Source organism: Ambystoma mexicanum, chromosome 9 (assembly GCF_040938575.1).
Source record: "Ambystoma mexicanum isolate Mex_15411 chromosome 9, UKY_AmexF1_1, whole genome shotgun sequence".
NCBI lineage: Eukaryota > Metazoa > Chordata > Amphibia > Caudata > Ambystomatidae > Ambystoma > Ambystoma mexicanum.
Window position 1 is genome coordinate 731,690,586 of NC_090931.1, and position 15,453 is coordinate 731,706,038.

The following is a 15,453-nucleotide window of genomic DNA, read 5'->3' on the forward strand; positions in this document are numbered from 1 at the left end:
AGGTGTGCTGGGCAACAACCATTGCTGCTCCAAAACCTGTGTCAAGCCTCAAAACCCAAGTGTCATGAAGATCCACCTCTGGGCATCCCTGTCTAAGAATCTGAATATCTTCTTCCTCCAGTCAATGTGGTCAGAGATCCGAATCGGAGCTGTTGTTGCCTTCCCATGGGTTCTGCCAGTGACATTGTTTGTTCCTCATTCTAGAGGTGGACGACCCAACTGTTTTCTCCCAGACCTTAAGACAATTGTCCTTTAGGTTAAAATCCTTCATGTGGTCTACCCAGTCTTCTTGAACCCTTTCAGTCAATAGTTGATACCTTCTATGAAAAGCAGTTCCTGTGCGTTTGACAACTTTGACAGTATCAACCTTCTTTTATTCTGCCTCTTAATGGTCACTGGTCCCACAGTGTCCCTACCTGACCTTTGATACTCCCATTCCCTGGATAGGGTTGGACTTCTAAAGATAAAGCTTTCCTAAAGTTGTTCACCTACCAGTATTGCTAGTTCAGTAAATGGTGATTAATGTATGATTTGCCTCAAAGATCTGTTTGAAATGAGTATTGCTACAGCAAATATCTAGTCTAAATGTCTATCTGTGTGAATTGTTTTTACTTACCTGAATTGTTTTTGAATTTAACATTGCCTAGTATATATAATATTGCTTTCTGCCAGGAGGCAGGTATTCTTCCTTCAGCTAATATTTTATTGAACAAGATCTCTAAAAGGCCTGCCCAAAATTCCGGTCTACTTTTGATCACCACATTAGCTAATCCATTGGGTCCCGGGGCCCTAGATGCTTTTAGACTCTTGATCTTAAGCACAATTTGATCATAGGAAATTTTCAATTGGTGGTTTCAAGGGAGGCTGGATTTCTGAGCCAGTATTTTCCAGGGCTATCTTGCTATTCCGATTGTTTAGGTAGTCAATCCATTGTTGTTCACCTATCGGATTTATCATCTGGATTTTCCCCCTCCCCTTGCTTCCTTGAGAATTTCCCAGATACTTCTGGTATTTTTAGAGCAAATTGCTTGAATTGCTTTCTGACAATAGGAGATAGTGTCTTCTTTCCTCTTGGGTTTAAGCTTAGCTCTATATTTATTTTTCAGGGCTCTAATTGTTTCATGGAGGGTCTCATGGGTAACACTTGTTTTCTTTGCCTTACGAATATCAGCTCTTAGTTTTCTTTTAATATCTCTTATATATCTATCATATTGATAGTTCTTCTTTGACTCATACACAGAGTATGCCGTCAGGAAATGGTGCCGGTAATCATTGTTACCACCATTTATTCCGGACCGGCTTGTCCATAATGTGGCTCCTTTGTTTACAAAAGCAACAGGAGATTGTCCTAGACTTCTGCAAAGGCAGAAGGTTATTAAAAACATTATTCAAAGATGGTGGCTATGGTGTGCCCCCATAAAATCAAGGCAAACATCAGACATCATGGTGATCAGAGTCCATAAAGAGGGAAAGTGGGTCTGCAACGCTTAAAGAGTGAGCTGACTCAAAGCTACACCCAGGTGTACTTGGAACTTTAAATCCTCATCAGTGTAACATCTTATCTGTGATAGTCTTAGACATTTATGAGGCTCAATCCCTATCTGCTGTCTTATATGGAAGTTAACTCTGGGGAACTGAGAATGTGGACAACTTAACAATATTATAAAACAAATTAGTGAAACAAACTTTCGAGCAACCGACTACGGTTTTTAGAAGTTGGGTTAAAATCGTTACAAGCGTTACCTGGAACTAATATTTCCAATTTTTACTAGACTGCTGTACACAAAATTCAGACTGAATGCATTTCCAGTTGCTGAGTAAGCTTACCGATGGTCACATTGACCTGCCAAACATTGCCCTTATTTGCTTCCCAGTTGGAGAAATAGTAATTCATTGTTTGGAATGTTCCAAACATGGGGCCTCATTCCGAGTACGGCGCTAACCAATGGCGCTATTAACGCCTTGGTTGACGCCGTACCCGGAACGGCAACGCCTTGGTGGATGGAGGAATCACCGCCCCATTCCAAGGTTGGCGGGGCGGTAATTCCCCATTCACCAAGGCTCTTCCCCATTCCCAAATGAGCCCACATAGGGCTCAATGGGAATGGGGAAGATGCAAATAACGGTGACCGTTCATTACGGTCACCGTTATTGGCTTGGAGGCCCCTTTGCGCCCTCGACTTTAACACCTGCTCAAAGCAGGCGTTAAAGGCGAGGGCGCAGAGGGAACTCGGAGTATGGCGGTAAGGGAATACCACCACCGGTCTCGTTAGCGGTGGCCGCTATCCCTTACCGCCATACTCGGAATGAGGCCCACGGAGTCTTAAGTATGTTGTTGTTGCTTCCAATTTTCTACGAATATCACATGTACTCGCTACAAAATGCATTTGCTATATGTAAGATGTTGTGCAAAGATGAAGTTGTCTTTGCGGTTTCAAATTACGTGCGAAAGTCTTGGCAGATAAAAATCAAATTAATTAGGGCATGAGTGGTCAAAGGAAATGTTTAGTATATTGAACATACTGATTTTTATTATAATTTTTTATTTTATACTGATGTTATTGTGTTTTATTGCAGATAATCCATATAAACTTACATGATGATTTTTGTTGAAATATGATGAATTTTGTAAAACCTATTATTACTCTTGTAAGAAATCCTGATAGACTCGATGTGTGGGTCAGGCTGCCATTGCATCAATGGTGTGGGGTTCAGTGTAATCAGTCACACCTAGAAGCACAGTCTTGGTAGTATCTGAGACATCAGAAAATGTTCAAGTACAAATAAGACCTTGGGCCTCATTACGAGTCCGGCGTTAACCGAGGCGGTAAAACCGCCTGGTTAACGCCGGACTCGTATTACCATTCCGCCTCTGTGATTCCCGGAATTACCGGGACATTACAACCCCGGTTTTCCGGGAATCACGGAGGCGGAATGGTGTAAATCCCCATTCCCATTGAGTTCTATGGGACTCAATGGGAATCGGGATCATGGAAACACCGGCAGCATCTTGTAATGCTGCCGGTGTTTCCTCGTCCGCCTGCAGGCGGGCGGTGTTAAACCCGCCAGGTCAGACCTGGCGGGAACATCACCTCCCGCCTGCAGGGGTCGGGATCAGGCGGTCCGGAAACAACGGTGGCGGCGGGTTTACCGCCACCGTTATTTCCAGACCGCCACGGTCGTAATGAAGCAAGAGAATAATGGCACCACCACACATTCAAGAGACACATAGTCATCATTAGAAATGAATGTGTGGGGGGTGGGGGTGGAAGGGGGGAAACAAGCACACACATACCTTACTTTTTATATTGTAGTTGATAACAAATGTCATATCTCACTAACTACAGATATCAGCCACTGCATCTGTCACCAAACACCAATACATATTTTCTATGCAAGAAACCTATAGACTAATGTGTGGTGAATCACACAGCATGCTTTAATGTTGTTTAGGGTCCCTTAACCATTTGGACATTCAAGGCTTAGTGTTATTTAGTATAAAACCAAACAATTCATTTGAATCTCACTTTTCAGTGGATGTGATGAAACACTTTATCTGGAACTAATACAGCTTACATGTTACATTTTGAAAATACTGTTTTAAATATGGCCTTATAATCTAGATGGGTACACCTAAAAACATAAAAAAACGGGTATTTGATTTAACCTTTTGATGGATATGGGTTATGCTCAAAGTAATTCCACAATGAGGAAACCACTTGCATAACAGGAAGCGTGTATTTAATGAAATTCTTTGCAATGAGACATGAATAAAACTATGCTCCTGGCATTCCTTTTGGGATGGCCCAGTTATTTATTGTGGAAACAGAGAAGAAAGAAAACTTCCAATAACGAGATAAAAAAAAACAGTGATGTAATTTTGAACCTGTATGCCTTACATGATAAAACTTGCAGGTGGTAAAAAAAACATTTTACTATGCAGCCAACAATGAAAATACAATGCAAACTGCCCTCTCCAGTACAGGAAGACATGCAAATCTAAGCATTCACAATGGTGTGGGTACATGAAATAGAAACGTTGTTCAGGCTTTTTACAAAAGACGTTTTAGCACCATGAGATACATTCCTTGCCTCTCTCTCTCTCTCACTCCATATTCTTGGAATTACAACAGAAGGATAGCACCTTTTATTCTTTCTACAACAATAAAAAAACATGACATGCATCCCAACTAGCCGAGATGAGGTAGCTTATGCTAAGAAATGCAGGATCCCTTTGTACCTGAATATTCACGATTGAATGAAATGTCCAAGATTCTGATACTGTATAGAAATGTGTTTGTCTAAAAAGTTATTTGATCAACATTGAATGTACTACTAGTCTGTCAACTCTTCTCCGGTACTCTTTTAGACTAAGGGACACATTTCTGAAGACATTGTTTCAACATAGCTGTCAGAAGAAATGTTTAAGTGTGTGGTTTGCGGATCGCAGCACTCAACCTCATTGCAAACATGGTTCACCTGTGGAAATTATTCATCCAATTTTGATTAGACACTGATTCACTAGTGAATCCAGATGTGTTCTGTCCACTGGACAAAGATGTACAAAGAACTTTTGAGCATTTCATATACTTCGGTTAAAGGGAAGCTGTACCCCCCTTCTTAGAACATCTGACCCAATCTGTGGCTTTGGTGAAGTATGAACTCAAATGCCTTCCCTCTCCATCTAACAACATCTTGGTTAACAGGGAAACCTCCAATCCCAAGACATAGAAGCTGGGCTGCACTTATCAAACAGCATAAAAACTTTCATTAGAAAAGGCACAATTTAGCACACTTGCAACTCCTAACAGAGATCACGTTAATATCAAGTACCAAGAAAATTGCACATTAGATCATTTTAGATGTGAACAGGTGGATGTGGAATTAGTGTTCCTGGACATGAAATGAGGATGATACACACAGCGGTCGATGTGTGTGAATCCTCCTGGCTACACCTCTTCATGCCCCTTTCTAAACAAAGAGAAGTCCACCGGTGCCACATTCCCATAGCATTATGTAGAATGATAGATCATGTACAAGAACAACATTGCACTGGGTGACGTCCCAAAAACATTTTGACAAGAATCCCATTCGATAGAATGTCAAGTGGTCCTGGGACACTCTCCCTTATTATTGTGCAATACATGATGTTATCACATATCGCACAATGTGGTGATTGTCAAATAATAACTCGAATTCGACACAAGAATATAACCATAGACTTGGATGTTCTTAAATGTAAGTACTCCATGTTGAATCCAGTCTTTATAAATGTTGTGTAAAATTTCCAATACACTGTAGTAATGTGAGAAAAAATACAACACATGATTGAAAATTAACATTTACTCGAAACAAAAAAATGAAATTGTTGGACTTTTTTAATTGCACTACCGTACTAAAAGTTATTTTAAAAAATTTAAGTTTGTAAGTAAAATAAATATTCGGAAGGCCAGGTAATTCAAATGGAGATCTGTATGTACAAAGCTGATCTGTCGTCAGCCGGTATTTCAAGAGTCTCAGGATTAACTTCTGTCAGTCTGTGTTCCTGTGTCCATGTGTTGGTCTTTTGTCTTTTACAAAAAGCAAACTGGCCCAATATCAATTCCAAACTCCTGATCTGTGCTGCCAATGTCCACTGGGGCAATATCAACGATTGGCAAGCGTGCCACGTTCTGTGTTCGATACTCAAAGACAGTCTTGCCAATGTTTCCATTCCGCTTCTGAAAAGAAAAAAAAGACAAAGTTATAAATCACCGGTGTGCTCCATTGAAATTGACATGTGTAGGTGTATCTGGGAATCGATGGCTTTAAAAATGATTGTACCAATATAGGCACTTTATTGAATAAACCAAGCTATCAAACAGCCCAGATAAAGCAATTGCATACATTTGTTTTCCATAGCCGAGTGAGGTTACAGGTGTCACTTTTTGATACTGCTATTGTGCTATTTTACTTCCATTATTAGAGACACAACCCCTAAGGCGGACTCAAGCTCAAATTTAGACTAAACAGGTTTTGTCCGAGCTGATATTACACGAAAAATGAAGGCAGGTGAACCCAACTATTGAGGGCAAAGATTGCACTCACACAGTAAACTGTGTTTGAGACAGGCACCATGAATGTGATGTTTGTAGAGAATTGTATATGAGGGCTATCATGATATTTTTCAGAAGGCCCAATCCAATCTTTACACGTAATCCAACCGATGTTCCAAGAGAATGGACAGAGAACAGTCCTAGCTGAACCTACCTAAGTAGTAGGCTAGCCTTAGCCTGCCCTAGTCGGCAACTTGTATTTCAGTGGATAGAATAAGAGGACATAAACAATTTGTCAATGGTTGTTCTTGTGGATTTTTGGAGGAACATTTCAATTATTCACGCAAGACTGGAAAGCACTGCCCTGTGGATGGCACCCAATGTAGCCATACAGGGGAGAAACTAAACACTAGCTATAACTGCCCTTGACCAACCCGTCACAGCAGAGCATTATGAAAATCAGAATTCACTGCTATGACATCGCAGCATCGGAATACAGCTTTTTCCAGGCTTTTTCTTGCATGGTTTCTCAGGAAGGCAGAAGGCTAGGTACTTGTCTAATGTTGAAGAGCAGGAAAGGAAGTAAGGTGAAGGAGGTCCTAATTTATATTGTTAATGTTTCCTTCATTCCTTCCTACTCTACCCCTGCAATGCTACTTCCTGCGACAATGCAGCGTGCGGAAGAGGGACGCGCAGGAGCGGCACACAACATACAATTGTACATTGATAGCTATCACGTACAGGGCATATTCCACCTCAGAGCTCAAAGTGGCATCGAAGCCAGTTCAAGGTGTGCGGTCATTGTCTACCAGAAGGCACTTGGAAACACTTGTAGAATATATACCCATGAATGATAACCACCCATTCTATATATTTTTATTGAGCTCTAGGCATGATGCCACATGTCCTCTGTTTTCTGAATGCCCAGTGTAGATCTCTGTGAAAAACAATGAAAAAACAATGAAAAAACCACTTACGGTGCATGTGTCTTCAAGAACAGTGTATCTGAAACGGTTGTTTCCTTCTGCTTTGATCTCAAGGTCATTGGCGCCCTTGAGGATAACAGCCTTCTTTAGGTTCTGCGTTCTGTCATCCATGTATCCAACTGTGTTCTTACAATGGTACGTGATATTTTGGGACGCTTCCTTCGACAGAAGGCGCAGGAATGTCATTTGCGTGACAGCTGTATTGGGTGACTGGCTATCGCCATAGACAAACTGGAAAAAAAACAAGAGAATTATCCTGATATCAGCATATCACAGCCAACATACATAGAACAGTACTTTTCTTTTCAAATTCAGATGTCAAAGCTTTTAACAAGTCACCAATTGTTAAGTGCTCTAAGCAAGTACTTCCCTTATCAGTTGGGTCTTTACTCTGTATTGTTTTACCTGTCCTCCTTGTGTGTCCCATCTTCTAGACGTGATCCTTAACCATTATAGCAGCTCTCATCTCGATTGCTCACTCAGAAGCAACAGCTCAAGTCCCATTGCCCACATGACTTCCTACAACCACACTTGTCATAAAGCATTTAAAAGCATTAGACATGTATATGTTCCCCTCATTATGATTTTCCTTTCTTTCACAATAATGTAGTTGGCCTGTGTTAAAATGGATTTTCTGAATCAACCCTGAGAGTGGATTCTGAGAGGTCTCCCCTTTGTAGTAAACAGGGAGAAAACACGAATGTCTAGCCAAACCCTTAAGGAGGTCTGACTGAGCAGTAAGACTTACTTGCAGGAGACTGTGAGAGGGGTGAAGGGTTCATTTAAGTACACACAGAGCAATCTTAATAACACAAGTTAGGCAAAATGTACGAAAATACACTTATTTTTATTAGGCCTTGTACAACGCTTAACGAAAAGCCACAGCTAATTAAAGAAAAACATACACTACTATTAAATACACATTCACTTTTGAGGTGCTCTGGATACAGTGCACAAACACTTTACTTTTAGCCAAACTCAATCAAGCACTCAATCACAGCAGTAAGGCTTAGCAGTAAGGCTTAGACTCAGGAGGGTGTGTGAGTGGTCTAGGCCTAAATGAAATACACACAGATTACCCCACTAAGTTAAGATAGACAGAAGACGTAGAAATACATACAATTATTTATTAGGCCTTTGAAAACACTCTAAGCAATGAACGCCCCAGATAAGTATTGTCACACAATTACTACTATGCACACATATACATCCACTATAAACCAATGGTTGCAGATACATGTACTACAAGCATAATAAAAAGGTAAGTCAAGTTCTTACAAGTTTCGCTCCCAATCTCACCCTCCTAGGGGAAGTCCAGGGGTGATCATTGCCCATACCGCCACTGATCTTAGGAAAGGGAGATATAGGGTTAGGACTTTATGCTCAAACAAACCTATGGTAGGAGGGGGGTAAGAATAGGTATCCAAACTCACACCCATACTCTGTTTTCTTCCACAACCAATTCATGGGTTCCTAAATTCTCTGGCCCACTTACCTGTCTTTGTCTGGCCTGGGATGTCCCGGGCGGTGGGAGCAGAGGTCACTTTCAGCATCATGATTGTGTCCACCTAGTCGACTGGTCCGTGCTCTGATGAGATGGTTCTGGATTCTGGACAGCTGGAAGCTCTTGACATGATAGGATGAAGACTTCCATGGAGCAGGAAACCTTAGGAGACCTCCAAGACATGAAGAAGGTAGGTTTCAGTGGGAGTGACCATGATCAGGTGGTGACAAGTGATCCTCACTATGACATCAAAGGAGCAGGCCCTGCACAACTTCTCTTTGGTCAGGAAGGCTGAAACTACATAGACAGATACCCTGTTCCACAACTTGAAGATCTGCATATTTGCAAGGCTGAACTCAGAGAGAGCTGGTCATTCCACTGGGTGGTCCAGGGACACTTCAGAAGGCTGAGAAGCCATGGATGCTTGAGCACTTGTTTCCACCAGTCCAAGGGTTGATGCCTCAACAAGGGTCTTCTGGGATTTAGCTGGAGGTAATGCTGGTCCACAGAAACAGTCGTGCTCAGGTCGTCAGAGGGCTGCACTTCTTCGGAGGGGACTTGGCTTCCATGATGATCTATCGAATCACTGCAGGAGACCTTCTTTTATGCAGGATTTGGACTGGAGTCATCTCTAAGCCACTAATGGTTAGGATCTGCATCAATCAAACTGACAGTGGCTATCCAATCATGGAGAGCCTCTGGCCACAACATCTTCCCTGCAACAGGTACACTATTTGGATGTTGACTGGGTCCAGATGGACCCAGCCCTCATATCCGACCACACACACAGACTGCTACTTTGCCCAGAAAAGCAAAGGCTTTGACTGGGAAAGAGCTTTCCATATATGGCAATGCCAGACCAGAGAGAGCAAGACGAAGGTCAAGGCCCAACATGGCCAAAGGACAAGAAGAAGAATTGTGGCACAGCCCTCGTAGAGTATTTGGAACCCTAAAAGGGATTATGCAGTATAATGCTAAAATGTACGTGTAAAAAGTAAAAAACCTACGGTGTAAAAATATCCACTGCAACCAACCCATCCTGGACACATCTGTGTCTGTCACACCAAAGTAGTGTAAATATGGGTACTTCCCAATTTTCTGTTATCGGGAGACCAGTTTTGGAGCGGGAAGACAGCATATATGGTGCAGTCAAAAGGGAAAACTGGTTACCCCTCCCTCAGACAAGAGGCCCATAAACACCTGCATAACCCAGCCTTCTATAAAAAATGAGATTTGGATCCAACACGTCTAAAAGAGAAAATGATCAGCCTCACGAACCACGCATTCCTCAAAGGATGGATTGATTCCAATGAACACACTTTTTTGACGAGGTCCAATCCTACCATGCCAGCATTTTACATTTTACCAAAAGTTCATAAAAATAACATCTCGCCTCCTGGCAGACCCATTGTCTCAGCCATAGGCTCCCTCTTAGAACCTTTATCTATGTACTCTGTCTTCTTTCTAAGACCGATTGTGCTTTAAGAAAACCTACATTCTACCGGTGGTGTGATTCTGTAATGTGGTATCTCTATGATGATGTCCAATGAGGCCATTCTTCCATTCTTGCAAGTCAATTTGTTTCTGGTGTTGTTGAACGTTGGCATTTCTTTTCACAATGTTGTTTGTATTGGCTGTCCTTGGAGTATGCTATTAATGAGGTGAAGTTGGCATGGTACAGCTTTTATGATTGGAACTTTAAAGCAAATCAGAGAAAATAAAGGCATGGATTTTTGTTTCGCAGACCTTCAAGATTTGTAGGCTTATTTTACAGATGCCTGGACACTCTTAGTCCAATGCAATCACGGTTGCATTTGTTTACATTATTTACACTGTGCTATGTTTTGAAAGCTGGAATCACACATTGTTGTATGAAATTGGAAAATAATTCAGAGATCACTAAACAAACTGGAATATACTGAGATATAATATATTTGCAAAGCTATGCATGGACATTTCTGTGCTATGTACCAACAGCACCCACCCCCCATTCCTCTGCCATGCCATTGTCTTCTGCTCCAATTCTTGCTGACTGTTGCTCTCTCAGTCACCAGTCAGGGTTGGTCACCCTGAATTACTTGGGGGCAACCAGACGTGGACTCCCTGCTCACTGTGCTCAGAGAGGCACAGCTTCACCTCACTGATGAGGCCCAAAAAGGCTGAAACACGTGTATGGGGTTGCTGTTGGTACTCTTGTTCAGAGAGGAATTGCCATAGCATTTCAGTGCTGGACTGCCCATGTGGGTGGGACACAGACTGATATGCAAATTGATATTTCCCATCTGTGAAAGGTACAGTGAGCAAAAAGCGTGTGCTGCGAACTCTCCTCTCAGAACAGGTTATCATGCCATGTTCTTTCTGGAGAGGAGCGCCTGCTACCTTTTTTGAAATATTATCAAGGAACTTGGAATTGGTCACCCTGAGTTACTTGGGGGCAACCAGACGTGGACTCCCTGCTCACTTTGCTCATAGAGGCACAGCTTCACCTCACTGATACGGTCCAACAAGGTTGAAACACGTGTATGGAGTTGCTGTTGGTACTCTTGTTCAGAGAGGAATTCCCATAGCATTTCGGTGCTGGACTGCCATTGTGGGCAGTACAAAAACTGATATGCAAATAGATATTTCCCATCTGTGAAAGGTACAGTGAGCAAAAAGCGTGTGCTGCAAACTCTCATCTCAGAACAGGTTATCATGCCATGTTCTTTCTGGAGAGGAGGGCCTGATACCTTTTTTTAAATCTTTTAACATATAACAACATGTTTTTGGTGACTGAAATTTGTTCGGTGACACTGGGACTTCCTGAAAGGCTATTAGAGCCGAAAATGACAATGTGACACTTATAGATTTTGGCATGGCACTTTTATTTCTGATTCAGGGTATGGCATTGAGTGTTTGCAATGAATTCTTGCAATGAAATCTTAAGGTTCGAAGTGCAAACCCATTAAATGACATCTGCAAGACTGGTGTGTTACTGTTATGAGGACATGCACGGTCAAGATCATAAAATTGACACACATTGCTATGGGGATAATCATGGGAGAAGAGAAGGCAGTTGTTTGGATCAGTTATCATCCGCTCACTCTAGTTGGTCATTGATGTGTCCTTCCTCACAATCTACTGATTCTGGGTCATACTTGGTTTTCAATTGGCAACTCATAAACATCAGCACTAAGGTTATAGGCATGGGTAACCATTTCCTGTTCAAAATGATATCAGATGACATAGCATGGCCATACTAATCAAAGATACCTGTATTAGCGGATTCTACTATTTATAATGTAGTAGAAGATTGTGACGAGAGTTTAACAACAGCATAGCCATTATATGTTTAGTGCCGAGGCCATTGAATGAATGAGTGCATATCATTGCTTAGGCAGCTTATGCATGCTACTAGAACAGCATTAAGGTGCCATGGGTCGCACATCTGGTACAGCTTCAGCAAAGAAGGCTAGAGGGGATCATGCAAATGGTCCCTGAAGATCCAGGTGTCCAGATCCCGAAGTAACATCACATCTGGGTTTCTTATGAGACCGGTTTAGCAACAGCTTGTGAAATGAGGGTCCCAACAAGAAACTACATAGTATTGCAGATCTAAACAACATAGACAATAGAAAGAATTTAGCTTCCATTTTAATAGAGTTATATGGCTTGATTTAAATTCAAATGGGCGCTGAATTGCTTTGGGTATATGATCTGGGCATTCCAGATGTGAACATCGAGGATATTCCAACACACCGACAGAATTACTAACCCAATTCCCCTTCATGCTCCTCCTTCATAACCAACAGCACTACTCCAGACCTTAGGCTATCCACACTACACATAAACAAATCATTCTGCGTGCACACCAACTATTTCTAAGATACTGTAAGCACACCTAGAGTAAACAACCCCACATAGTCCATAAAATTGACAACATGCAAGTACACACCAAGACACCAGACAGTCTTACAGCTAGGGCCACCCACGACTCTGGATCCCTTATGGACACTATCTAACCAGTGAGCACTATCACAACTCACCCCAACACCACACAACACACTAAAACCAACACTAACACACACTGGAGGCACTGAGTCTTACCCATACGGTTACGATGCATAGGGCCTTCTGCACCAACTCCCACATGCAAAACAACATGCACAGATGCCAGTTCCTCCTGGTTCTGAACCTATCCTCTCATCCTATACTCACTAACCTCCCCACCCCCGTTTCTTCCAGAGCCGCGTGAGGCCCTGGGTGGTAGCAGTGTGCTGTATAAATCAACATAACATAACATATTTCCACTAGGACTTCCATAGACATTAGGACTTCAGAAACACAACTGCCTTTAGGTGGACAAGTTGGAATGTCAAAATATGATGTAAAGGCACGGTTGAATGGGCCTCTCCAGCTATTCCATATTCACAAACAGACCAGAAAGGCTCTTTGCTCCGACTTCATTTGCAATACTGTCTTCGAGGTGGGTGTGGGTTCTTTTTGTTATTAAAAAGATTTATAAAAGACTTCCTGGAGCTCAAATATTAGAGAACTCAATCGAAATATTGTTATTCCATAGTGCCTCAATTCTTCCTTGGATGCAGAAGTGATGCTGTATGATCTACTATTAATGTCAAAGCAAAATCAGGACATGTAACAGCATGCAACAATTTAATGAATACTGCCAACAGAGTGGTGCCAATATATTGCAAAGTTGCTCAGTAATAGAAATCGACTTACTTGTGAGCCTCGATTCATATCTAGTCCATACCATATGGGCTTAAAGACAGACGAAGGCCTGCTGGCCCACCATGTCTTGCGAGGTATGTTTGAAGGGTTGGCAGAAATACAAGTCTCTCCTGTTTCCATATTGCAGTAAACCTTAATGGCATCTTCGGCACAGCCCTGATTGGGATCAATCCAATATTCTCCTACAAAATACAACATAAAAGCAACATTAGCCTGATAACAACTGACAATGACATTGTGTGACCAGCTATGAAATGTTCATCTGTAGATGCCAATGAAAATCACCTAAAAAGGCTGGTTGTCCATCCTCCAAAAATGACCAATGAATATTCGACGGACGACAATCCAAAAGTTTGATGACCCATAAATAATCATGGGTCAGTTTTGGGAGTGTGTACCAGGACCCTCAGTAATCATGAAAGTGGCCCACAGATGCACCACCCAGCATCCAAATGTTACTCACACTCTGTTTTCTATTTCCACCATATTGGGGATGGAATAGGAAAGACGTTTTAAGGTGCCCCACTGCACTGCAGGGTGCCTGCCAAGCTCCAGTAGGGCAGTTGGGCATGTTATAGAGCCCTGTGGGTCATGGCAGCCACCTAGCCTCCTCCTCAGGTCCCTAAGATTATACCTGAAACTTTTCTGGATACATTTCCAGTAAAAGAGCAAAGATTTTGCAAACCTTCAAACAACCCAAAATTGGGTGGTTCAGTTCATCCCCAAACTAATTGGCCCAGTACTATTACCCAGAAAGTATAGTGAAATCGATCAATGAATGTTAGGGAATTTTACTAAAGTCCACCTGTGATAGGACTATAGAAGACTCACTCTTAGAAGTACAGGGTTCCAACTCTTAGGTTTGGCCTGAACTACACAAAACATTTGGTAGCAATGGACGAGCAGCCAGGCTTAGTCTAGGAGGGAGAAGGGGTGTAGGTAAGTACAAAGACCTCAGTGCAGACCTATAGTCAAGAATGCATGTATAGACAGTAGTTTTATCAAAATATAGTTATTTATTATGAACACTAAGGCAGCTAACACAGCATTAGAATTACAGTTAAGTAAACACATTCACATATGTGTATATACAGTAAGACTTTTGTTAAGCATTACTCAGTTTAATAGTACACTCTGGGATGTTATACAGGTACGTAGTTAGAGTAGCATACACTTTTAAGAAAATAAATTCTTATAACCAACATTTAATGTAAACAACAAAGATCCTGGTAAGTACTCTTAGGCAGCCTATACTTTTGAAAGTCCATCCCTATCTGGGAATGACAGTCTCAAAGTTAGTTGGGACACTGGGTGAACAGGGCCCCTGTACGGAAGAACTAAGACAGGCAGATACTTTCAAAGTTGTCAAAATAGCAGGTTTCTTCTATGTTGCAGGTAGGTAAATTGTTTAGTTAAAAGGTGGTTCAGGAAAGTCAGATTGATCCCTTGGAGGAGTGTAGACCAAATGACCAGTGTCCTTAGGCCTGGAAGAACACAGTTGGTTTGCCCACTCCAATGTGTCTCTGAAAGCTCAAAAATATTCTGATTCAACACAGCAAGCCCCCAGGTAAGTACCTAGGAGTGGGACAGTACCGTTTTGTGAAGAAAGAAGATGGTGTCAACAGTATCTCGCCAGGTAGGGTGACAGCAGATCCTGTTCATATTCTTGGTCTGGAGGCTGAAGAAGGAACTTTTGGCAGGAGCAGATGGTCAGCTTCTTGTGATGGGATGTCCCGCAGATGTTCTTCAGGATACTGGCTCCTTGGGACTCGACACAGGCTTCTGTTCAGCGATGGTTGTCACACAGCAGACTTCTCTCTGTTTCTCGGTCCCTGACTTGGAAGGGGAGTCATCTCCAAGTAGGAAAGAGTCACTGTAGGCTCAACAGAATGCCCACAAAGTTCCAGCTGAAACCACGCTTCAGGATAAGATGCACAGCAGATTGGTCCAGGTCCCAGGGTATTGGGGAATTGCAGCCCAGGATAGTTGCAGCTCTTTGAGCGAAGGCTCAAAATGCACATTGTCTCAAGATTAGTTAGGCCCACCAGTCCAGGGAAGGAAGTCATCCAGTCTGGATCTTCCCTGTCAATCAGAAGAGGAGGTTGGAGAAGCAGCGGTTAATCAGCAATAACTGATGGTCGCTGGAGGTGGCTGTAGACATCCTTCTTCTTCCTCTGATTCTTCATTCCATGGGTCA

At 42.2% G+C, this 15,453-nt stretch overlaps 1 protein-coding gene across 1 annotated transcript in view; it reads right to left on the reverse strand.

Annotated features, from left to right (window-relative positions):
- Positions 1-3,719: 3,719 nt before the first annotated feature.
- COL5A2 (collagen type V alpha 2 chain) overlaps positions 3,720-15,453 on the reverse strand; it is a 366,388-nt gene continuing 354,654 nt past the window's right edge. The window contains exons 52-54 of the mRNA XM_069615629.1: positions 13,248-13,438; positions 7,013-7,252; positions 3,720-5,720 (exon numbers count right to left, since the gene is read on the reverse strand). Of these exons, the coding sequence (XP_069471730.1) occupies positions 5,574-5,720; positions 7,013-7,252; positions 13,248-13,438 (578 nt within the window). The 3' untranslated portion in view covers positions 3,720-5,573. The remainder of the gene's footprint in view (positions 5,721-7,012; positions 7,253-13,247; positions 13,439-15,453) is intronic.